Raw genomic sequence first — 23669 nt, 5'->3', positions numbered from 1 at the left:
TAGCAAAGTATTTATCCCGTTGGATAGGTTTTCCAATTCCATAAGGAGCAGATTGGTCAAGCACGACAGCAATCACCCAAAGAGATGACGTCGAGTAGAGATTTTTCTCATAATTTTGGACATTTAACGCCGTAACGGACACAAGGACAAGGAGTTCGCCCAAAATGGCGAGTAAAATCCAAATGTACAAATCAAATGGAGCCACGAGGGCCAAATATCCGGCGGACACTGGTTTTGAAAAGATGTGAAAGTTGAACTGATCTGACGAGCATGCGACGGGAAGGCGTGGATAGGCTGAATATGAGCTGGCAATTGAGGGTACGCTGTCCTCGGTTATGTGGAAAGCTTCCAACGTGTAACTTCCTTCATTCAAGTCGACAGACATATTTAGCCATTTGTTCAACACTTGCACGGTGCAGACACTTTCTTCCATTGGGGTTTCCAGCTTTTTGAAGCAGTCAAATTTGGGAGGCGTCTCTGGACCAAACTTGAGCTCAATAAATACAACTTTGTGCAAATTGGTGTACATATTTTTCCAAAGTTCGTCAATATGTCGTCTCGATATGAGTTCCCCCGACATAGTCGATAAAGACAAAATTTTAGCATTTTCCTCACATTGCAGGCAGAAAGTGTACAAATGATGTGTCTCCATTTGGGAACTAATTTTGCTTCTTAACATGAACAAAATAACAGAAGTAGTATATAACTTGGGAAGAATAGTTGATCCAAAATTGACCACTGACTGCACGCTAGTTCCAGTATTTGTCGTGAATAGCAGATAGTGAGGAATTTCGTGGAGTAAACCCATTACAAATATTGTAGCAGACAATGCATTGTCTTTACTGTCGTCAAGTGTTGGTCCCGTATCATAAACGACAACGTGGCAGTTCTGTTTCACTGAATACGCGTGAATTTGCGCGTTGGTCAAGTAAAGATTTTCCACGGCTTCCTTGCCATATCGAGAAAGCGTATGAATCGCGGCGGAATAGCGGTCGTACTTGAAGCTTGGTGTTCTTCGATGATGAATAATTTCTGAAGTCTTATACGATATGAGTGATATCATAAATTTCTTGGACTGATGAAGTATTTCCTCGATGTGCAGGTTAGTCACTAGAGATGGAGAGATAAAAATTTGTATTGTGCAATCTGACAATGAAAGCAATACGTTTCCTAAGGTTTCTACAGCGTCACTTGCAGTTACACAAATAGGACGAGTAATGAACACCAGGATAAAATATATTTTTAGCAATGAAGAGATGTGAATCATGTTTTGAATTTTATGTAACACTGAAATATATATTTCGATGTAATATCGACTACAGCTTATTTTTCCAGGCGAATTTTTAATTTTAATGTCCGATTTATCAGTTAAAATGAACCATTTCCCTGTAGTAACACCGCCTAATATTTGCGTTTACTATACAAGTGTTTGTATAGAATTATATGTAAAATCATCATACTATCAAATTTAATACAAAGCCGCCATGTAAATGGAATTGAATAAACAAATTGAAATTCGAGTACTATCGATTATTGTGTAACTTAAATTTTGTAAACAGTAACATGCTACCCACCTAACAACAACATCATGTATTTACTTCAAAACCAACGAGCTTTATATACATAATAATATAAATGAAATTACAATTTTGTTCAAAACCATTAATAACTTATTACCACGTGTTGTAAGCTTGTGGTTCTCGAGGTATTATTTATGAGCTTATAAAGAACGAGCTATTCATACAAATGCAAATTACTGTTCATCCGAGAAAAATGTGGCCCTAGAAATTCTGAAAGGTTACCTTGCGGAATTTGTCTATTTTTCGTATTTTATCAATTACAGAAATTTATTTCAGTGTCAAAATTCAAAAGTTGCTAACATATTCCTTAAAATTTGTATCTTTGTAAATTTGTATCGTTTTTCAGTACAAAGTTTGTTTAACTCTGACAATATTCATAAAAACGCCAACATAATTATCCCCGTGAAACAGAACCATTTATAAACCATTATTTTAACCACATTTTTCAATAATATTGGTCACTTGTCACCATTCTAGATGCTTATTCCATGTACTTTGCACATCGGACAAGGAGTATATTTGTCATCAATTTCCTCTCCAAGATGGACCTCCAGTCCGGCAACATTAGAATTATTGTTCAGGTCTAGTCTCGTCGCTAGATATGATACTTCCTCGCTTGTCACCTTTAATAGGAACCGAGAAATCCATTATTACAGAACATCTCCCAGCCATATGGGAACTCATTTTTATCAGTATTGCCATGATTAATTCGTCCCTTACTTTGCAGTCGAAAATGTGAATGCTGCTCAGTCTCCCCAGTTTATGAAGGACACGAATGGAATTATCACTTATTTTATCATGAACCTCACAATCTGAACCCATCCCAACGCCAAGCCTGTGACGACCATGAATCACCAATGTTCTTAAATCTACCAAGAACAGAAAACATTTAATTTGTGTATCTTTCCAGTCCAGATCAAAGTTCATTATTTTATATAAATATTTTACCTTGCAAATCAGTTATTGCAGGATTCATTGAAACCTTATCGTCACCAGCAGTTTCAGCTATCTCCTCAGAACTGCATCCTGTTAAGAGGGCGTCTAATCCACGAAACTCTAATGAATACTTTGTTCGATTAACGTATCCAGGCTGTACACACATGAACAATGACTTCAGTTTTGACATCTTGAACACGTTTTGGAACGAGGCATCAGATTGACATCCAACCGCTAAAGTTTCCACGTTGGGAAAAAGATTCGCCACTTTTCTCATCATATCCTTGTCCAAACCGGGAGGCAACTGTAGCTCCCTCAAGGTCAGGAGGGGCTTAGACATTGGACCAAACAATGCACTAATGTGCTCGACTAGTTTATAACCGTGTAAAATACATCTCCTCAAGGATGGGAACTTGGGGGCGATGCTCATGTTGACTATCTACATATATACATATAACAAAATACTATTAAACTAAATTACGTATTTAGCTTACTCTATTTCTATTACTCATCTAGATAATTTACATATTGAATCTTACATTAAAACCTGGCAATTCCAATGACGAACCTTGTTCCAGTCCGATCACCAAATCTGTCAAATTTTCCATACGTGGAAAAATGATTGGAGATATTCCCACTCCATTGTCGCCATCCGAATGAAAGAAAATTTCAAAATACTGCAGTGTGCCGGATTGCGTTTCAAGTAGCTGGAAAAACTCTAATTCTACATTGACGGGGTTGAATCTTTGTACAACTAATTTCTTGAGGTGGATCTGGTCCTTGTAAAGTAGAAATTTACTAATCCTTCCATCGTTAAGATGATTTATCGAGAGGGAGGTAATTCCTGGAAGTCTGTCGAAAAAATAAAACATTAGTATTATAGGGTTTGCATATGTACATAGGGAAGTTCCTCACCTGCGGGACGTCGATAAGGTCTCGATATAGTCAAGCCAGGGATGATTCAGATGACGATTGTGTCCCTCCAGAAACTCAACGGTGTGGAGGTTAGGCGATATAAGACACAAGTACCGAATAAACCCTGGCGTACAGATGAGGCAATTCAAACTAAGGTGTTGCAAATTAGTTTTGGGATGATTCGCGATCTCCGCACCAGGTTCAAGCACATCACCGTAGGTCGCCCTCAACGGAAGGTTGCTAATGTCAAGTTTAACGAGGTTGGGGCAACGGGCCAGCAAAATACTTTTGAACGTCTCATTGTCCACGTAGCGAGAAGATATGACCTGGAAAGTTATGACCATGCATTATTTTTTAATTTTTGGATCCGTCTGATTTTGCTGGGTAGAAATGTTTTAAAAATAAGATATTACACTACTGGAATTGTCTGCAGTTCTTGGAATTTTCAGGGGCTCAATATGCAATCGCAGAATTTTAATATCTTGTCCGAATCGGAGAAAGAACTCGTGCGCGTCATGATCCGTCAAGTCGATATTTTCCATGGAGAAGTTGGTGTACTTAATTGACTTTGTTGAATCGCAATATTTGGAGAAAGGGGACAGCTTAGGTTCTTCTCCAGTGCCCTGACCATGGCTGAATATTTGTGAAAGGTCTGTCGATCCAATAGCTAGAAAATAGTAGGATATTATTAATAACAGTCGTACAATTATCTGGAATTACATAAATCAAAGAAATTACTCTCCAATTCCTTTGGTCCATGTTCAGTATTTCCTCGAAATCTAACTTGAATCTCGTCAAGCGAACAAATAAACATTGGAGTCGCAATTGAGCACCAGGTTGAACAAACGGCCCGACATTTCGCCACATCTCTTGGTCCAAGATATAGAAATACTTGCTGAGCAATCTGAAAATAGTGGGTCATAAGTAAATTTATTGAAATCAAATTTTTAATTCACAAAATAAATAATTTGTATACCAAAAACACAAATTTTATATAGTACCACGAAATATCTTACCAGTGGAACAAGCAGTGGATTTAAACCACCACCCGTCTCCTCCTCCATTATTATGAAGTTGACGGTTTGGTTCTATTTCTTCTACAATTCGGGAGGGTTATTAAGGTTAACTAAATTAGTTAAAATTAAAATTTTAACAGTGAACAATGAACAGTGCATGAAGTATAAGAATCAAGAGGGGTAGAGTAAGTTTACAATGTTTGCATCAGCCACAGAACTATACTATTCTATCTAGAAGTACTGGACGAGCGATAGTAGCCACACTATGAGCGCCGTCTATGCACATTCACCAACTAATAATACACTGGTAGGTGTTGCACCCGAGCGCCACCACTTCTCACCTAGCAACTAAATAATACACAGATGGGTATGTGCGCCACTGTCGCTCCAGTTGACACACAACTTTGTATACTCAAATCAGCAGGGAAACATACCCATTGGCATCAGCTGCCGGTTGTATTTTGTATTCCATGAAATTTAGAGGGCAAACAATGACAAGTTTGTGCATGAATGAAAAGTTACTACATATGACATGACACAGGTTTATCGGGTTTGTATTGTACTGTACAATTTGTACAGTTTAACGTTCTCGTATGCCTTTAATTTACCACGTTGCCTAAAATGCTTTACTGTTTGCAGTAATGGAATAATGCATTAATATTCTGGATTCGGACATGGTCATCTTCATTTGTCTTGCATGCGATAGATTTAATCAAATTATATTCCTATAAACATGTCAATGTCGGACTTTAAAACAAATTAAAATTTTAAACATTATCATCCTTGTAATTTTGGCCAGATCAAAATATTCAAAATTTGTGAAACATTATAATTCATTATATAATAGAATAAAACGTATAAACTCATTATAAGAATGTCTAACCTAATTTTAACCCTAGTCAACTCTTTTAAAATAAAATATAACTTGTCCCCAACAGTAATAATTTTATATACACGTTAAATCTCTATTGCATGGAACATGATGCTAAAAACAAAATTAAACAAAAACAAAATGGTAAAAACAAAGGATGTAATTAATAAATTAACAAATGTACTAATCTAATCTTCTATAAAACAATTTTTCTTCAAACTCCGTACTACTCGAACAACTTGCTTAGCAGGCAATATTTTATGATCGCCAAGGTTGGTTAAATGTAGTATAAAATTGTTATAGAGTCTTTTGCTGAATATATCACTTCCGTATTCTTTAACGAAGTCCTTGCAAGCTTGCAAAACGTGACATTTACCGACATATCTGAAACAAAAATTATGTAAAATACGCAAGGATTAAAATATTAAATCTTACATACCTAGTACGATAACGTGTGATAAATAAATTCCACATGATTATCAACTCTTTTTCGCCGCTGTTTAAATCAAAAAAATCTTCTACACGATTTTTACGACGCTTCTGAGCCCAGACTGGGTCATCTTCTGCTTCGGAATCTGTACCAAGGTCTTCACCAATCAGAGCCAAGGTGTGAACATGGAAGTATTCCCTTCAAACAAATTAAATATATTTAGAATTATGAAGAAATCTTTAAAAACAAACTTAAAAATATCAATGTTACTTAGGCTTCGTCTCAATTTTGTGTTTGGATTTGGAAAATTTCTTCATTCTAGCCATCGCCACTGGAAGAAAAAGTATGTTAATAATTTTTGCATAGCTAGGGTTTTAATTTGTAGTTAAAATTGTAGGAGAAATAAAATTTAAAACGCACCGTCAATATTTTCAAGCAAAACAAACGGGTTGTAGATGGATATTGGGTAGGTGCGCTTCTTGGTATTTTTTGTTGTATTGTTCATGACTGTCGGCTAAAGTTGACAAGGGTTCAGATAAATTTAAATGACCTTAATTACATTTCCTCTACAAAGCACTATGGAATCACACAGAATCAGGTGAATGAACTGGGTACGAAATGGTTTCACAGCCGTCAAGCAAGATCGATCCCGCATTAAAATCTTGCAATTTGGGGTCCATTGAGGTTTTTATTGAAATACTTCGATGAGAGAATAGTATTCTGTAAAATCCGCATACGAGAAAATTCGAGTTTGAAAATATCTCAATCGTCGGGTTGAGTTGTTGCAACTATTTGTTTTTTTAATTGGTCAAACAGTTTGTTGATTAATTGACTCAAACCTCCACCCCAAACAATAAGTAATTTATGAGATTGTTTTGGACTGATTATTATCAAGTATCCAGCCCCAAAACATGGGCAATAATATGTTATGCTTCCCGACAGATTTGATTTAAATCGATTGAAACGTCCCCATGCGCCCAGTTGCCCATGCAAGCTTATTTTGAGATATAAAGGTCTTGACAAATCAAGCAGGCAAAAATTCATGCATTCTGCATTTAATTGTTAGGAATAGTTTTGCATACTTACATATGTATACAACTAAGCAAAATAGCATAAAAGCAAAAAGGAATATTTTTCAATGCAGAACCAATCTCAACTCGAAGAGCGTCATCTTCAATTTCATATACTGTCAACCGTCACAAAAAAAACTTTACTACAGGAATTACTTCTTTTATCCTTTCACGAATTTGCGAAAAGGCAACAATGGTAAGATTAGACTTTGTGCAGAGCGAATTAAATGGTGGTGTGTTGTAAAACTTTATCACGACGACGGCTTGTTCTCTGCAGAAGAAGTGTGTAATCTAAGCGCCGTTATAAAATGTTGACGACAGAGAATAAAGTTCAATCGAAATCGTTAAACCATGAACAATGCGGTTTAGTCCAAATCCAAGATTTTGGCCGACACCACAAAACACGAGCATCAGTGGTTCAATGGTAGAATGGCCGCCTGCCACGCGGTCGATCCGGGTCCGATTCCCGGCTGATGCAGTTCAATTTTTGCTAATTTTACTTTTAATTTTGCAAGAATTCACTTTTTAGGCAGTCGCATTAATGCCAAGAGTCACGTCAAGAGAGAATTCTTGCTGAGTGAGACAAAGGATCACTCTCCTCACTGTGAGGCAATATGAGATGGCCCTGATCTGAAACGCCGTTCTCACACTTCTCATCTCCGGGAGAATGCCAAAAAAGTATACAAAGATTCACGTTCTCAAAAATTCATACATAAACAAACTATGGGTAGATGCTGTTCTGTTATGTTAAATTTGCAATGGCAAGAGCATGAAAATACATACATGTATAAATGCCTGACTGAAGACTTATTCGAATGTACTTATAGCACATTTTTTTAAATAGTTGAAAAACCTTTAGTATTTAAGGCAGAAAAATGCATTTTCACTAACAAGAAAGTTGTGACACATTTAGCACACGGTGAACTTTGGGAGAAAATGACAAAACTGATGGGTCTGATGGAACTTGTCAAACTAACTGTCTAGTATCACGTTTACACATTGTGGGGAAGATTTATCACAATGTGGGGTAAAATATTATCACAATTTGGTTAAGTCATGTGGGCTCCCCATTTTGCTAAGAGTGTATGTATAATATGCATGCATACATAACATATTATACATAAGTACATATCTATTTAACGTAGAAGCATTCACCCAATTTCTTAGATTTTTCACCATGAGAAACTAGATCTTTTGTATAATTTCTAGGCATTCCTCAACGGCGGAATGTTGGAGAAAAATTTCCAATGTGTTTTGGGCGAATCCGATCAGGGCCATCTCATGTTGCCTCACAGTGAGGAGAGTGCTCTTTTGTCTCACTCAGCAAGAATTCTCTCTTGACGTGACTCTTGGCATTAATGCGACTGCCTAAAAAGTGAATTCTTGCAAAATTAAAAGTAAAATTAGCAAAAATTGAACTGCATCAGCCGGGAATCGGACCCGGATCGACCGCGTGGCAGGCGGCCATTCTACCATTGAACCACTGATGCTCGTGTTTTGTGGTGTCGGCCAAAATCTTGGATTTGGACTAAACCGCATTGTTCATGGTTTAACGATTTCGATTGAATTTTATTCTCCTCTCTCGTCAACATTTTATAACGGCGCTTAGATTACACACTTCTTCTGCAGAGAACAAGCCGTCGTCGTGATAAAGTTTACAACACCACCATTTAATCCGCTCTGCACAATGTGTAATCTTACCATATTGTTGCCTTTTCGCAAATTCGTGAAGGGATAAAAATTTATTACTTCTGCGGTAAACAGGGTTTTTAGTTGTGTGTAAACTTCATCTTGCAAAGACAGGTTCTGCATGTAAATAACTGATTTAAAAATATTACTTGGCATTTACTCTTGCGATAAAATTAATATACAGCGTTTTGGGCTTTATACACGTGTTCATTATTATAAAAAAAGGTCTCAAATGAATTGTATGTTAATTGTGATATTACATTTTACATACGAAACATGAAACGAAGATGTAACAAAATCGTCCGAATTAGAGTTGGGATCAGACTCTGTAAACTTCGACTATTAGTCCGTTCGCTCAAATGCATAAAGCTGGTGAAAAAGTCAAGCTTTTAAAACCGTACTTATCCTTAGAACGATTTGGTAACATCTAACTGGTTTCGGTAATGATACAAGGTGTTGACATTCAGACGTTAGAAAACAATTTGTAAAGCGTCATCACACGACATCTGAGGATGTCGTGTGAGAATATCATTCGAGATTCTTCCAATAAAATATTTATAACAGTTAAGACAGACAATGTTTTTGGATTTTTTTTCGATTACATATACATATTGATACATTTCTCGAAATTGCGTAATATATGTAAAAGAAAGTGCTTTCGTTTCTTCGTGAATTTATAATATATACAACATAAAATTCATGTGCAATAATAAAACTAAATCTCGATATCTCGGTTTTATGCCCCCACCCCTTTCCCCTCTCATTCCTTAACATTTACATGCACATACATTAAAAATATCATCTGACAGCCTGCTGCTCTACGTAATTTATGAACATCTCCACAGTGTATTTGCGTATGAACTTTTTAAATTATAATTACATTTTGTGAATACCTTGTACCTTATACAGCATTGTAAATGAACAAAGAATTTCCAAGTTTTTGACTGAAGCCCAGTTATTATTTGACATACATGATAGATATGCAAAACTAACCTCACATCATGATTCATTTATGTATAATTCATACATCTGTAACTTTGGAATTTTAAATATTTATGCATTTCGTTGTCCAAATGACAATAAAATTTGTACAAAACGTCAGTAGACGTATGTACTTACGTCTGCTTATATTTAAAAAATATTTCCAGTATTTGTTCTACCTATGCATACATATTCGAGAAATTAAGTAAAATGCGATCCTCTATTTTTCGAAAGTTCTTATTTTCCATATTCACCATAATAAGTGGCACTTTTCTTGTTCTTTTGTTAAAAGGTCAAAGCAATTCATTATTAATTTTAACAGGGGATGACATCTTGTTGACTCCAGAAACGCATCAATTTAGCTTTTTGGTGCAAGAGGAAATCTCTCAGCCACATTTCCAACAACTATAAGACGGGTTATTCACATTTTCAGCATTTTATGCAAGGTAATCATCCATCGATATCGATTTCAATATGCATACAGGAAGTAATTGGAAATACCTGCAGTTTTTAAAATTAACCTATTTGTTTAGGAATGACAATTGCACCAAGATTTTAGGAGTTGCAGCATTAACTCAATATCCCAATGTCTCCTGCACTTTTATCAACTCCAGTGATGGTACCAATTTACAAAATAGCTCAGGAAGTGTACAAATATTCAAGCAAGAAGTCATGAAAAGCAATCTGTTTCGGTTAGTTTGTACAATAAATACTACACAAACAAATATTTAACAATGTACTTTTAAGGCCCGTCTGGATATATTGCTGCCCATTGGAAGGGGCACGCTCAAGTTTTGAAAAGACACCAAAGATCGATATCCTGCTGAAAACTAGCAGTAACAGAGATTACTACCAACCAAGAATTGAGGTGAACAAAGAAATGTATCCAGACAATACAGGTCCAGTTCTTTACAAAATGGGAATGTGCATCCAGCCTCTGTACAATTACGAAGATCCCATCGGACTTGCAGAGTGGATTGAATACCATAAAATATTAGGAGTTGAGCATTTCACCTTTTACAACTTGTCAATTGGGGCAGAAACGTCTAAATTGTTATTTTCTTATGGAAATCAAATCAAGATTATGCAGTGGACACTTCCATTCGATCCAAAACTGATAAAATATTACGGCCAAGTCGTGCAAATTAATGACTGCATTTACCGGTACAGAGGCATTGCAGAATTTGTGGGGTTAACCGACGTGGATGAATTTATCGTACCTGGGTCTAAATACTTGAATGATTTTACTTCATATCATAATCTATTTCAGGAAATTTTCTCTGCTTATGAAATTTTAAATCAAAAACCAATTTCAGCAATAATTGTAACTTCTCGGTTTTCCTTTTCGAATTTTCCACATAATTACGACGTGACATCCTCGTCTGTATTGTCACAAAAGCTACGTATCCTGACGTGTACTAATACGGCATCATCGGGCAACTTTATTTACAAGTAAGTTTTTCCTGAATGTGAAGAGTGATGAATGAGAATGACTTTAGTATATGTAGCTAAAATAATACCGTCATATTCGTAATATTGTCCAGATCGAAGGTAATCTTACGCCCGAAATTAGTCCAAGAAGAAGAAGTTCGTTGGCCAACAGTTGTGGTTTCTGGAACAGAGCAAATTTATCTTGACGAGGAGCACGTGCATTTTATTCATTACAGGCCTTGTTCCCAGGATTATTTAAAGCTGTATTGCATTAAGAATTGTTCTACTTGTGACAACATAAATTATACTAACGACACATCAATTGCTCGACGATTTGGAGGTATGTTACTTCAAAATGTAAAACAAAGACTTGGATATTTATAAATAGGATTGGATGACGGCTACTCATAAGTACATATATAGCATGAATGATTGTCAGGAATGAGAGGCAAAACTTTTCATACTTTCGAAACACAAATTTATATATGTATGTAAACGATAAGTATCAGAATAAAAATTATAATGGTTTTGTGGAAAATTTAATTCGCTATCGTTCGTACTTCAAATGGTGTTGTGCAGCACAACACCATGCATAATTCAATAATCCTAATTTTTAAATAACATTACGCATTAATTTATTTCATAGCAAATATTAATCAATAACTTATAAATAAATTTCAATAATTTCATAGAAAGCAAGAATACTTGTGACTTATGCATATGCATTTCATATGTATAATAAGTTCAACGACGCAGCTAAAACAGAAAACTCTCTTACATGCGAATGTATGCACTGGTAAGTGTGAAGAAAATTACAACAGGAAGCATACAACACAAAAACATAACGACACAACGAAAAATGAAAACTGACAAGGAGGTAACCAACCTTCACATTGCAATTTAAATATGAGGACAATTAATTCATATATAATTACATAGATTCAACGGCATTGGAGGATGTGTTTTTTGAAAGTGAATTTAATCTTGACAAGCTTTACAGATACCTTCACCAGGTCGTAAATTGGAGGAAAATCATACATGACGGAGTACATACATATTCGATTTTGAAATTGTGCAGCTTCGGTGATTATAGTGATTGATAATTTAAAAAAGTTATTAATTAATTAATTCATAGTTTTTGTGTGTCGAATTCCGGGTCATGTGGACGGATTATTCAGCTATTTTTTATTTGACCCCTTCTTTCTCTCCAGCTTAGGTTGGCCCTCCATCTCCTGGAACTTCAGGCCGTCCTCGGTGACAGTGATTGGGTGCATGAACAGTCATCCCCCAGATCAACCGGGGCTGCAATGCAGACCTTTTTGTGTCTTGGCCAGTCTTCCTTTTGACAATTGAATGAGCAGTATCGAATACTTTTGCAGCGGGCACATCTTTTCAGCCCCCCTTCCTGCTCAACTTCGTCCTTTCCACAAGACCCACATTTTGTCAGATGGACTGGTTTGGGTGAACTGTGAGGATAATGAAAAATAACAAATTAGATTGTTAAATATTTCAAGTTATGTAAAAATCTTTCACATACTTGACAATTTTCCCTTTTTTCGCCCCGTTGTTTGAAGTGTTTGATTTGTTCTTCTCTTCCTTCTCGCTGGTTACAGAATCCAACTGTTTGGCTAACTCTTTACCGACGTTCATCATCATGTCATTATGCTTAGCTTGATCTTCTTTGGAGAGTAGGGGAACGCCACAAGTTTGTCGGTGTTTTGGCCAGTGCGCCTTCTGACAAGCAGGCGAACAATATCCAATACTTTTGCAACGGGAGCATCGTTTCAGTTTCTCGCCCCCAAGTTGCGACTCGTCAAGGTTACAGTTGCCACAAATGACGATGCTGCACAGCCTAAATTGGCTGTTAATGAAGAAAAAAATTAGTTATTGATAATTTGAAACACAATCGTATATCTGCTATATTACGGATTGCTTTAATGCAATAATGTACATAAATATTTCCAATGCAAATAATTTATATACATACTTGAAGAACTCTGCCGATTTTGGGTCCGAGTCCCATTTTGAATACTGAGCTTGCATTTGACCCAGTTTCTTTTTAGCAAACTCGTCCATTTCGGAGGGATGTTTGACAACCACGGTCCAAGGTTTCTTATTATTGGGGTCCGGGTCCATATTATTACACCCAATTTAATTTCAGAGTCGGCTATATAAATCAATTTTTTTTGCAATTAATAGTTTGTCTTCATAACAATGCCAGTTGGTTTTTAGTTAAAATTGGCTTCACAATTGAATTACTATAAATTTTGTCGAGTAACTTTGAATGACTCACTTTTTGACACAATCGTATTGATATTACATATCAATACGATACAAACAGAATGTGACTATCGCCCAAAAATACTTACCGAATATAATGCTATTTATTGAAGGGCAGGTAAGAGTTTTTCGTTGAAAGCGGTTGCCTTAAATGTCACTTGTTCTGCTTGAGAGTTGCTCGTCATGTGAGGGTTTAAGTTAGGGAGAAGTGACTTACGATACACTAGACAAATTTAGTTGACTTATTTGGGTAGACAAATTTAAGTTGAATTCTGGACAGGGTGAAGGGTCCTGGATGTCAGCTTCAATGCGTTATTAGGAGATCAGAAATTACAACATAACACGTTTGGGAAGTAACATCCAATAAATACAAATAAGTATGTACGTACCTTAATTTGCACCCTTGTGATGTGAAGTAAGGAATGAAGTAAGACCAAGTAGGTCCCTAGTCCAGGACGAATTATGGAGACAGAAGTTTTATTTCCCGCTTTGACCTCTCGCACACCAGTGGAAACGGGAGCAAAACTTTTAAGTTATGTTGCTAGGTGGAAACAATGAATGAAACAATGAGGGCATTCATCACGAGTTCGACTCGTTAGAAACGTTAGAAAAAAAAGTCCGCAAGTTCCCAAAAAGATTTTGAAGAATCGAAATTGCTTGAAAATTCATTTACGAACTTAAACATCACCAAGCCACTCCAAGGCTTTTAAATAGTTTCAAAAATTAAGTACGTTGCGATGCGAACATTCGATGGAGTTTTGCTTCGTTTTGAGAATCTGAGAATCTCAACATGCCTCATGGGTGCAATTCTCCAACATGGAAAACTCCATACAAATCTCACATTAATCATTCACATATGTACAGTGGCAGCAAGATAACCTTACCCCGCCGAATCTCAAGGCCATGCGCGCACAACGACAGGCTCGATCCCGCACAAATCGCCTAAAAAACAGGGTCTCGTTTTTAGTCACTCTAGTGACCTTAATATTTGACCTTTTGAGGTCAAACTTGGCACACACATTGCCAATCATATTCCCCAGGGTGGTTTTCAAGGAATTTGACCTAGGTCCCTTGAGTGACCTTCCAGAAATCATCAAACTTTTTGCATTATATTTAGTTTTTTCTAAGGTCAGGTAAAAAAATATAGTTACAGTTACACCTTAGTATGCATTCACCCCCCCCCCCTTCGAAAACCTTGACCGCCTTCTACAGTCAAGGGGGTGCGTTTTAGAGAAAAAATAAAGAGACCAAAAAATCAATTACGGACATAATCTAGAACCATCCTAAGGGATTTTTCGATATGACCTCCCAGAAAAAAGTTTTGATGGTGGTGAATGGTTGCATATCGCAATTTAAGTATGAAGGGGGCTACCTACATAGCGCGGTATTTAAATTTATGAAACATCGCCCCCATTTTAATATAAGCGGAAGCAATAATTTTGTCGATTGGTTGAGAAACCAGTGACTTTTCCCTATAACGAATATTCCCGAGTGGTTGCTATATAGTAACTATATAGTTATACCCTCGCTATGGAGTCTTAGCCCGTGTCCGGGCTTATGGGACCGTCATGTCCGTCCGCAAACACGATAGACTTGCAATTTTACCATATGCATATTGGACAAAGTTATGAAACGAGTTCGAAGGTGGGTGAAATCGGTCAAATTGGGGTGTCATCTAAGTGGGTGGGGTGCTATGCTCCAGATTTAAAAATTGTCATAAAAAGTTGAAATTTGGCATACAGATAGCTAGTGGCTCCTAATGGTAAAAAATGAATTCAGATTGGAAAAATTTTCATCCGGTGGGACCCGATGGGGTCACCCATACTGATTTCTCAACATCGTCAAATAGAGTTGTAATTTGGTACAACGGCTTCCAGTCGCCCCTAATGGAAGTGGAATTGGGAAAATTTGTATGTGGAGGGACCCTTTGAAGTCACCCACACCTTTTAGAAATTGTCACCAATGGTCTTATATATAGCTTTACACATAATTCGAAGATCAAATTTGCGTGGGTTAGTCATATTAAACTTGAAATCTTTCAACTGGCACTTCTAAAATAGTTTTTTACCTGACCTTAGAAAAAACTAAATATAATGCAAAAAGTTGATGATTTCTGGAGAGTCACGCAGGTCACCTAGGTCAATATAATTGAAAACCACCCTGGGGAATATGGTTGTGAGTGTGTGTGCCAAATATGACCTCAAAAGGTCAAGAAGTACGGTCACTATAGTGTAAAAACCAAATATTATGCAAAACGTTTAGTAATTTCTGGAAGGTCACTCAAGGGACCTAGGTCAAATTCCTTGAAAACCACCCTGGGGAATATGATTGGCAATGTGTGTGCCAAGTTTGACCTCAAAAGGTCAAATATTAAGGTCACTAGAGTGTAAAAACCAAATATTATGCAAAAAGTTTGGTAATTTCTGGAAGGTCATTCAAGGGACCTAGCTCAAAATCCTTGAGAACCACCCTGGGGAATATGATTGGCAATGTGTGTGCCAAGTTTGACCTCAAAAGGTCAAATATTAAGGTCACTAGAGTGTAAAAACCAAATATTATGCAAAAAGTTTGGTAATTTCTGGAAGGTCATTCAAGGGACCTAGCTCAAAATCCTTGAGAACCACCCTGGGGAATATGATTGGCAATGTGTGTGCCAAGTTTGACCTCAAAAGGTCAAATATTAAGGTCACTAGAGTGTAAAAACCAAATATTATGCAAAAAGTTTGGTAATTTCTGGAAGGTCATTCAAGGGACCTAGCTCAAAATCCTTGAGAACCACCCTGGGGAATATGATTGGCAATGTGTGTGCCAAGTTTGACCTCAAAAGGTCAAATATTAAGGTCACTAGAGTGTAAAAACCAAATATTATGCAAAAAGTTTGGTAATTTCTGGAAGGTCATTCAAGGGACCTAGCTCAAAATCCTTGAGAACCACCCTGGGGAATATGATTGGCAATGTGTGTGCCAAGTTTGACCTCAAAAGGTCAAATATTAAGGTCACTAGAGTGTAAAAACCAAATATTATGCAAAAAGTTTGGTAATTTCTGGAAGGTCATTCAAGGGACCTAGCTCAAAATCCTTGAGAACCACCCTGGGGAATATGATTGGCAATGTGTGTGCCAAGTTTGACCTCAAAAGGTCAAATATTAAGGTCACTAGAGTGACTAAAAACGAGACCCTGTTTTTTAGGCGATTTGTGCGGGATCGAGCCTGTCGTTGTGCGCGCATGGCCTTGAGATTCGGCGGGGTAAGGTTATCTTGCTGCCACTGTAAAACAGCATAATCCTCTCAATATTAGTAAAAAATATTTTTATTTTTAGGTTAATAAAATCTGTGTGTAATGTGACGCTATTAAAAATCTGGTAGAGTCACGTATGCAGGAATGTGTAGATGTATGTACATACGTACTCCTTACTGAGTATCGATTTAGTAATAACTTTGGATTGTATTTGTTGATTTGTTTCAGTGTGGTAAAATTTTCATTCCACTCTACTTCTCTGACATCTTGAACTGCTGTAGTACAATAAAATACGTAATAACCACGCTAACGATCTGAAATTTCACACAATAATTTGATTGCAAAATTTTTTGAACCCAAATGTAACATTTTTTACACTTACCGATGTAACATTTCTCCTACTCACAACAAAATATCCTCCAGCATTCAATTTCAATGGAAGAGCATGCACTAATCGGTCGAAATTATCCAACTACATATTTTTTCGAGATACAATTTGTATTCAAATTTTAGAGCAGAATTATTATTACTTTGAAACTCATAAATACTTTTAATTACATACCTCTCGTGGTTCAACAATACTGAAATTTGACAAACTTCTGTCCCTCGCAATGGCTATCTCCTTCCTCAACTGTGCATACTTTTCTTTTAACATTTCCCCCACACTTGTAATCGCAAAAACCCGAAATGCTGCTGTGAAACATGTTCCCTGAATTACACAAGTTCGAAGGATCCTACTTGACCAGACCAGGTCGGAAAGTGTAGCGATATATATCATGCAAACGCTCGAACCCACCGCGAAAGCCAGGGAAATGGTAATGCACGGACCAACAAAGGACTCAAATGCCAATACGATGTTCTCAATTTGTATGTAACGGCTACTTAGCGTGACCCAAAATGTGTCGTCATTAGCTACGTTCAGAATTGTCCACGAGATTGACTTGATTCTGCCTTTGGATTTTGATTTAATAGTTTTGTTGCTTTCAAAAGTTGGTTCCGCTGAGTAATTCCTACTTCTCTCTGTAATCTCATGAATCAGGTCGGACAAAAATTCTGAGATGAGATTTGTGGGAAAGAAGATTTGCATATGCACGAACCAAATGCTGTACTCTAGAAGGATCAGTGCCGTCAAGTAAATGACCGCATAGCCCCACGGTGCCGGCTGATAGCCACCAATTAGCAAGAGAGACAAAAATTCTACTGTTTCTCGTAATTCACTGTAACAAAAGTAAGCCCAAAATGTCAGGTAAGTTAAGGAAAACAGGCTGCACAATAACTCCCCGATCGTCCAGGAGTTAAACAGTTTAGCTTTTGGCGTAGGGTGGCGTGTCGCATATTCTTCTAGAAGAGTCGCTACCTTGAGGAACTTGGCCGTCCGGAGGGTGACCAAGAAATGAGTGATTATACCAAACGTATTTAGCAGGATGAAACCAGCGTTCGTCGTAAGGAGGTCGGTGACCGAGGTGCTGTTAGTTTCGTTAAATCTGGTGCGATCCTTGGTCGACAGTGCGACAGGTTCGGGGACGAATGCGGCACAACAAAGTTTTATGAAGACGCCGATGGTGCAGCTACATAATTAATTAAGAGGCAAAACGTGACTAAATTTCAGTTAGGTATTTAAGTCATATGTAAAATACTTACTTACCTAAAGAAAAATGACCAAGAAAACTTCTTGGCAGTGAAATCCATGAACAATTTTCCCGTTTTAAAACCACCTCTCACCGGAAATGAACCAGTCAAATAGGAAAATTTGCACAAGTATTTCAATCCAAGAAAAACATTCTGCATATTTTGTGGTGGATTAGTAAGAATTTGTGAGTTGGTTACAATGTTTTCTGTAGATCTGACCATTTTTGAGGCAATGAAACTATAGATTCGAGACCGATAAGAATGTGATTATTAATTTACAGTGAAATTACTTTTACTTATTTATTTGATTTCACATGGCTGTACCCTGAATTATTCTATCGGAAAAATTTCTCCCAAAAAACTGGAGATGCTCCATGGAAAACTATGTAAGACCAGCGTCCAATAATATTTCTATATACTTGCTGGGTGATGTGCAATTACGTTGTGCAAATATTCACAGAGTGGGCGAAGATGCAATGTCGACATAATGGAATTGAATCGATAACTTTTCTACGCGTACTTTTGGATAAACAATTTAATAATGGAAGATTGAAAGTAAATTACAAACTTTCATTGCAATCGCCCTCTGGCGAATACGCCACGTGCTTAATATTCGAGTGATTTCGATTGGCGAATTTTTAAAATCTCGCAAATATGTTGCTGTACGTACCTTTTCTATACATTGTTACAACAATAGAAAATGTACAACGGTTTGAACATTTTTTTGGCAGAAAAATTGAAAATCCTAAGCCAAAACGTAAGCATTATGGAAAATGGAAAATCAAATCCAGGTAGGTTGGTTATCAACAAATGAGGATTGTTTTTATTAAATCTGAGATCTTAATGAAACCTTCAGCAGATCAAGGTTTCTATCACTCTCCTTTGATTTTAACTAAATCCCAACCCCCACAAGTAACCAGAGGACCCTATTTCAAATGAAAAATTAATTATCTACGTATTATCTTGTCATTATTTATTGATGCGATTGATTTGATGGTGTATCTAAATACAATACAAAAGTACCAATTTTGGAGTTTCTCACTAATTGACAAGTGCTTAGGATATATATGCTCGCATAAGGTTTACTGTTTATCTGAGGACGTGGAGAACTGTAGCAGTATAATAAAGTATGTCACTGCTGTACTGAAAATCTGCACAAAATTATTATTAGATCGTAAACCTAAAAAATTAACGTTATTCACACATTAATAATCTTACTGAAACGATAAATCCATAAGAAATCCTGAATTTGAAAGCTTTAAGTCCGAGCGGATTATTTGTCATGTTGGGTATCATTAATTGCAACGCTCTGTTCTCATTGTAATCGGGATCTTGTTTTTTACGGGAAACAAATCCTTCAATATTTTCCAGCTAAGTGATTTTCAACAAGTGAATTTTAAGTAGCCACTTTTTTATCCGTTTAAAACACTTACACGATCAGCTCCTTGAGCAGCAAATCCTACAAATATTCCGAAAAAGCTGACAATTCCAATGACATAGAGGCGATCCCACAATTGCTTTTCCGAGTCTAGCACCGTCGTCAAGGCTTGACTGAAAAATGACAGCGTGTTCACTATTGTTGCCAGCACCAAGACCCCCAATGACTCATTAATGTCACCAATTAGCTGTACTATTATGTCGTACATTTCAATGAACTATTTAGAAAATATGGACATTCATTAAACAGCATCATCAATATTCCTTTATAAACATGTACTCAGAAATTAATACCTTTTCACACGGCAAAGAATTTTTTTCGTCTTCTAAATAATCTTGTACCTCGTCTCCAATCCGTTTTATCACGTAGCACGTCAAGAAAGAAAGATGCAGCATTGTTGTAAAACGGAAAATCGAATCGTAAAAAAATAACAGAAATACGAGACTTGGACATATCACTGTTTGCATCATGTCCCTCAAAGCTGTGATATCTGCTGTAACGTAGCGTAGAAGAACGACAGGTTCATCATAAAACTCTCGTCGTTTTAAGACACTGAATAGTGGATAATTCAATTCCCCTCCAAATGTTACCAACATGCTCACTGATAAGAGTGCAAACATTTTCGCAATGTTCTGTAAATTTCAGAAATTATTATTAACTTATTTCTCACTTGTTGAAGTATGTATTTGTTAAATATTACCGAAAAGCTGTACCCAGTATGATATCCTGCCCCTTTAAAACAAGAGTGGTACAAGAAATCCAGCCCTTTTCGTGATGTCCAACATAAATGCAAAAATACGAACATGCTCAAAGTGGGTGATAGCGCTGTTGCGATTTGATATAAAAGAGGTGGATTTTTTAAAACGTGTCCCACGTTCTGTAACATGATCCAATTTTGAGAGAGTTGTTTGTAAATCATGTAAATGTGGAGGACTATGCAGAGGACCTTGGTTGAAAATGAATAATTGGTAATTTTTCTGCTCTGATAGTGTCAAAAATTATTGCACACCTTTTGAAACCTGTTTGACACGACCTTTAGAGAATTGTCTTCTATTTTCATGGAACATGGGGCGAGTAAAGTGTAGTATGCAAATTTTGAGAACGCTTGGTAATAAAGAAATGTGTATGAACGAAAGGATGGTACAAAATTAATTGTGTTCCTCATTACGAAAAGTTTTTGGTTAATTTTGTACACCATTTTCAACGGAATCCAGCCTATGCAAAATCCTTGACCAAACTAAACTATGTACACACACAAACTAAACTCAACCAGCTCACTTAATTCATTATTATTACAAGAATCAATACAAATACATCAGGTAATGCATTAACGAGAAAACCTTTTTATACATACGTCAAGCACCGAATTACTGTACAAGGGCGTCAAATTGTGAATCTGTTTATTTATTGTAGAATAATTTTGACTTCACCACCTGAACCTAACAAGCTGTTATAATTATCAAATAATTTATAGTAATGGATATCAACTCTCTTTTTGCGATTAAGTATGTATTTGAATCGAATTATTTCAATCTTATTGAATTTTTTGCTTAGCTAGTTACAAATTTATGTACAAATAGGAAGACGAAAATACGAGACTTCGTCTATCCACTTACTTATAATTATTTATACCTATCAACATCTCTCACTTTCTGGGCCCCGGCAATCACAGCAGAAGCAGGTCCCCCCCATAAACCATGGAGCTTTAAAACTGTCACGTCTTTCCCAATGTCCATTCATGCTGCACCAATTGTCACGTGTTTCCCATGAATTATGCCAGCATCGGGAAAGGCAAGGGCCCCCTAGGTGTGGAGGCATGTAGTAGTCACAAGTAAAAATGATCGGTCTGTCATTGCACTCCTGTTGCGTAGCGTTGGCAATGACCACCGTAATTTTATTTTCAGGGATGTACGGAGTCCCGCCGACGAAATAAAAACACGAGAAAACGAGAGGGATTATCCACTTCATATTTTTCAGGATTGTTGGTAGTCGAAATGAAATATGTAGATGTTCGGAATATGGTACGAAGAAAACTACAGAATATAATTTGAGTATCAGTCGTCAACCGGTTCTATTTCTATAAATGTTTCTTGAAAATTATCAAATTTTTACCTGTTACTGATGTCAACATGTACTGGTTTGAATAATTTTAGCTTCCTCGGCTTCTTCCGTTCTGTTCAGGAAGGAGTTAGGGATCTCTTTTTATACTGTGGCAATTCTGATGCGTCGTAAAAAAAGCTTGAAGTGTTCATATCCCATGACCATTATCCAGAAGCTTGATTACATTAATTTACGGTGGATAAATAATAACAAATTGAAATGGACAACTAAATATTTACCGGGACAATGAAATATTATAGTAAAGCATACCTGAAAATTACACACTTTATAAACATCAACAAGTAACATATCCATTGCAATGGCCCACGTTGACTTGTTTATAAAAAGCCGAAAAAACAAATATTCATCTATGTAAACCTAAAATTGCAAAGGATGAGTATATGAAATGATACTGAAGTTGAGATTAAGAGATTACTCGTTCGTTGCTCTGTTCCACGTCAACATAATATATACTAAATGATGTACATGAGTAATCCAAAAAGCTAAGCATAAATTTAATGTGTATTTGGTTAAGAAAGGTCAGAGTCAAAATATTATCATTGATAACTTAGAAAAAACATCTATTGATTTTCATATAATATTTTACCAATGACCAATGAACCAAACCATGCACCTGCAATTAGGCATTACCAATCAAATTGATTTCCACATACCTTCATAAGTAATTACATATGTTTATATATGTATGCATTTAGCGTTTTCTAGCGTATTAAATAGGTATGTTTTCATTGTTCATATATTTTTCTTTGAAATAAAGATGTCAAATGCAGATGCAAATATGTTTATAAGTACAGATGTATGTATGTATAAGCAGCGTCTGTACCTTACACAAAAAAATATATTAGGTAATATCAGTACGGAGCTGTCTTATGCCTTACAATGCACTAAATACAATGCACTAAATGTGCAGTGTTTTAGTTTGTATTATTTTAATATTTTCATGAAAGACATGTAAAAATATATCGAAACAAAGAGAACTTAAACAACTTAAAGTGTGAAAGCCTGCAAGATCCGTAAGCTATTGATTGTTCTGCAAGGACGTAGTCATATGGTAATTCGGCCAATAAAAACTTTATGCATTAAAAACAATTACTTTACATACTCACGTCACATTAAGTTTTAGCACAAATTTGCAAAGTGCATTCTTTTACATGCATATGTGTGGATGTAGATTGATTTAAAAACTTGTTCCCCATTAAATTAAATACTTAATAAACATTTCTAATCCACAAGTTCATTATAATACCACCGTCAATATGGGTTGGACGCTATATTTTTGCTTCCTTGTTGTCATAACATTGTCTTCCGTAAGTCGTCTTCGAGGGACGCAATTTACTTTGGGAAGTTTATTTTTAGAGGAAATACAACTAATTAAATTTACTTTGTTAGGACATATTTGTCTCCGGATCAAGTTATCATGGGAACCAAGCTGGTCAAAATTCCCGAGCAAAAAGAAGCCTTGGACTTGCTCCCACTACTTTTGCTGAGTACGCGCATAAATTTATGTATCTATGTCGACAACCTTATTTTGCAAACATTTATACATATTTTACAGAAAAACTCTGCAGAAACGTGCTCTTCGGGCCCATAATAAAGTCAAGGCTCATCCCCAAGCGGCCCACCCTGCGTCTCAGGCTTCCTCCGATGAGATAATCAAAATAACTGCCCCTTTTTGTAAAGAAGAAGGCATCATGCTCATCCAAGGAGAGAACAATTACTTCATGAAATGCAAGATTAATCCCGTCACGGGAGGGTACTTTCAAATCATTTACGTCTGCCCGTCCGACATGCATTCCGTGGACGACACTTCCAAGTGCATCCCTCCACCAGATTGCAAGGACTGTGCTGCCAAGAACGCCGGAAGTGGAGGTGCCGAGGACATTTATGGGAGTGCGTTTGGAAAATGAGATCATAAAATAATCTGTCCATGTCACTTTACATAATTTATATATTTGCATGGCATCAATTAATGATATATTGATTTCAAACTTGACATAAAAGGGGAGATCTTCAAGACTTTCGTCTTTTACTGCATTGCTACTTAC

General features: G+C 36.5%; 6 protein-coding genes, 1 long non-coding RNA gene and 2 other non-coding genes across 9 annotated transcripts; 3 read left to right on the top strand and 6 right to left on the bottom strand.

Annotated features, from left to right (window-relative positions):
* Positions 1–1601: 1601 nt before the first annotated feature.
* On the bottom strand, positions 1602–4853 carry LOC110860359. The gene is made up of 8 exons (XM_022109401.2): positions 4448–4853; positions 4170–4335; positions 3845–4098; positions 3432–3757; positions 3056–3368; positions 2529–2955; positions 2301–2449; positions 1602–2203 (listed from the first exon to the last, which is right to left on the bottom strand). The coding sequence occupies exons 1-8, from the start codon at positions 4493–4495 to the stop codon at positions 2054–2056; spliced, it is 1833 nt and encodes a 610-aa protein (XP_021965093.1). The 5' UTR covers positions 4496–4853; the 3' UTR covers positions 1602–2053.
* Positions 4854–5130: 277 nt separating this feature from the next.
* On the bottom strand, positions 5131–6548 carry LOC110863629 (polycomb protein Su(z)12). The gene is made up of 4 exons (XM_022112978.2): positions 6169–6548; positions 6019–6079; positions 5758–5946; positions 5131–5702 (listed from the first exon to the last, which is right to left on the bottom strand). The coding sequence occupies exons 1-4, from the start codon at positions 6251–6253 to the stop codon at positions 5507–5509; spliced, it is 531 nt and encodes a 176-aa protein (XP_021968670.1). The 5' UTR covers positions 6254–6548; the 3' UTR covers positions 5131–5506.
* A 677-nt stretch (positions 6549–7225) lies between these two features.
* On the top strand, positions 7226–7296 carry Trnag-gcc. The gene has a single exon. It is a non-coding gene; the product is annotated as a tRNA-Gly (tRNA).
* Positions 7297–8237: 941 nt separating this feature from the next.
* On the bottom strand, positions 8238–8308 carry Trnag-gcc. Its single transcript has one exon. It is a non-coding gene; the product is annotated as a tRNA-Gly (tRNA).
* Positions 8309–9621: 1313 nt separating this feature from the next.
* Positions 9622–11462, top strand: LOC118434024. The gene is made up of 4 exons (XM_035846672.1): positions 9622–9934; positions 10022–10180; positions 10236–10940; positions 11033–11462. The coding sequence occupies exons 2-4, from the start codon at positions 10161–10163 to the stop codon at positions 11301–11303; spliced, it is 996 nt and encodes a 331-aa protein (XP_035702565.1). The 5' UTR covers positions 9622–9934; positions 10022–10160; the 3' UTR covers positions 11304–11462.
* Positions 11463–11879: 417 nt separating this feature from the next.
* Positions 11880–14231, bottom strand: LOC110863309 (protein CBFA2T1). Its single transcript, XM_022112588.2, has 5 exons — positions 13589–14231; positions 13289–13501; positions 12907–13086; positions 12457–12780; positions 11880–12385 (listed from the first exon to the last, which is right to left on the bottom strand). The coding sequence occupies exons 3-5, from the start codon at positions 13053–13055 to the stop codon at positions 12160–12162; spliced, it is 699 nt and encodes a 232-aa protein (XP_021968280.1). The 5' UTR covers positions 13056–13086; positions 13289–13501; positions 13589–14231; the 3' UTR covers positions 11880–12159.
* A 4631-nt stretch (positions 14232–18862) lies between these two features.
* LOC118434003 lies at positions 18863–20436 on the bottom strand. The gene is made up of 6 exons (XM_035846606.1): positions 20204–20436; positions 19797–20135; positions 19499–19720; positions 19284–19436; positions 19089–19216; positions 18863–18991 (listed from the first exon to the last, which is right to left on the bottom strand). The coding sequence occupies exons 1-5, from the start codon at positions 20420–20422 to the stop codon at positions 19148–19150; spliced, it is 1002 nt and encodes a 333-aa protein (XP_035702499.1). The 5' UTR covers positions 20423–20436; the 3' UTR covers positions 18863–18991; positions 19089–19147.
* Positions 20437–20776: 340 nt separating this feature from the next.
* LOC110863615 lies at positions 20777–21763 on the bottom strand. Its single transcript, XR_002549276.2, has 2 exons — positions 21616–21763; positions 20777–21536 (listed from the first exon to the last, which is right to left on the bottom strand). It is a non-coding gene; the product is annotated as an uncharacterized LOC110863615 (long non-coding RNA).
* A 1042-nt stretch (positions 21764–22805) lies between these two features.
* Positions 22806–23555, top strand: LOC110863299. The gene is made up of 3 exons (XM_022112577.2): positions 22806–22931; positions 23014–23111; positions 23180–23555. The coding sequence occupies exons 1-3, from the start codon at positions 22881–22883 to the stop codon at positions 23529–23531; spliced, it is 501 nt and encodes a 166-aa protein (XP_021968269.1). The 5' UTR covers positions 22806–22880; the 3' UTR covers positions 23532–23555.
* The last annotated feature ends 114 nt before the right edge of the window (positions 23556–23669 follow it).

This window comes from Folsomia candida, unplaced genomic scaffold (genome assembly GCF_002217175.1).
Source record: "Folsomia candida strain VU population unplaced genomic scaffold, ASM221717v1 Fcan01_Sc001, whole genome shotgun sequence".
Taxonomy (NCBI): domain Eukaryota; kingdom Metazoa; phylum Arthropoda; class Collembola; order Entomobryomorpha; family Isotomidae; genus Folsomia; species Folsomia candida.
The sequence above is the reverse complement of the archived record's forward strand: the minus strand, read 5'-3'. Positions and strand labels throughout refer to the sequence as shown.

Excerpts from the sequence above, each read along its gene's own strand:
- LOC110860359 (XM_022109401.2), bottom strand. The coding sequence starts at position 4,495 with ATGGAGGAGGAGACGGGTGGTGGTTTAAATCCACTGCTTGTTCCACTG. Across the intron at positions 4,336-4,447 it reads ATCCACTGCTTGTTCCACTG|ATTGCTCAGCAAGTATTTCT; the intron begins GTAAGATATTTC and ends CACTATTTTCAG. Across the intron at positions 2,450-2,528 it reads TGCAATAACTGATTTGCAAG|ATTTAAGAACATTGGTGATT; the intron begins GTAAAATATTTA and ends TGTTCTTGGTAG.
- LOC110863629 (XM_022112978.2), bottom strand. The coding sequence starts at position 6,253 with ATGAACAATACAACAAAAAATACCAAGAAGCGCACCTACCCAATATCC. Across the intron at positions 6,080-6,168 it reads TTTGCTTGAAAATATTGACG|TGGCGATGGCTAGAATGAAG; the intron begins GTGCGTTTTAAA and ends TTTTTCTTCCAG. Across the intron at positions 5,703-5,757 it reads ATCACACGTTATCGTACTAG|ATATGTCGGTAAATGTCACG; the intron begins GTATGTAAGATT and ends TTTTTGTTTCAG.
- LOC118434024 (XM_035846672.1), top strand. The coding sequence starts at position 10,161 with ATGAAAAGCAATCTGTTTCG. Across the intron at positions 10,181-10,235 it reads ATGAAAAGCAATCTGTTTCG|GCCCGTCTGGATATATTGCT; the intron begins GTTAGTTTGTAC and ends TGTACTTTTAAG. Across the intron at positions 10,941-11,032 it reads TCGGGCAACTTTATTTACAA|ATCGAAGGTAATCTTACGCC; the intron begins GTAAGTTTTTCC and ends AATATTGTCCAG.
- LOC110863309 (XM_022112588.2), bottom strand. The coding sequence starts at position 13,055 with ATGGACCCGGACCCCAATAATAAGAAACCTTGGACCGTGGTTGTCAAA. Across the intron at positions 12,781-12,906 it reads AAATCGGCAGAGTTCTTCAA|CCAATTTAGGCTGTGCAGCA; the intron begins GTATGTATATAA and ends CTTCATTAACAG. Across the intron at positions 12,386-12,456 it reads AAAAAAGGGAAAATTGTCAA|TTCACCCAAACCAGTCCATC; the intron begins GTATGTGAAAGA and ends TTATCCTCACAG.
- LOC118434003 (XM_035846606.1), bottom strand. The coding sequence starts at position 20,422 with ATGATTTACAAACAACTCTCTCAAAATTGGATCATGTTACAGAACGTG. Across the intron at positions 20,136-20,203 it reads ATACTGGGTACAGCTTTTCG|AACATTGCGAAAATGTTTGC; the intron begins GTAATATTTAAC and ends TGAAATTTACAG. Across the intron at positions 19,437-19,498 it reads CTGCTCAAGGAGCTGATCGT|CTGGAAAATATTGAAGGATT; the intron begins GTAAGTGTTTTA and ends AAAATCACTTAG.
- LOC110863299 (XM_022112577.2), top strand. The coding sequence starts at position 22,881 with ATGGGTTGGACGCTATATTTTTGCTTCCTTGTTGTCATAACATTGTCT. Across the intron at positions 22,932-23,013 it reads TTGTCATAACATTGTCTTCC|GACATATTTGTCTCCGGATC; the intron begins GTAAGTCGTCTT and ends TTACTTTGTTAG. Across the intron at positions 23,112-23,179 it reads GCTCCCACTACTTTTGCTGA|AAAAACTCTGCAGAAACGTG; the intron begins GTACGCGCATAA and ends CATATTTTACAG.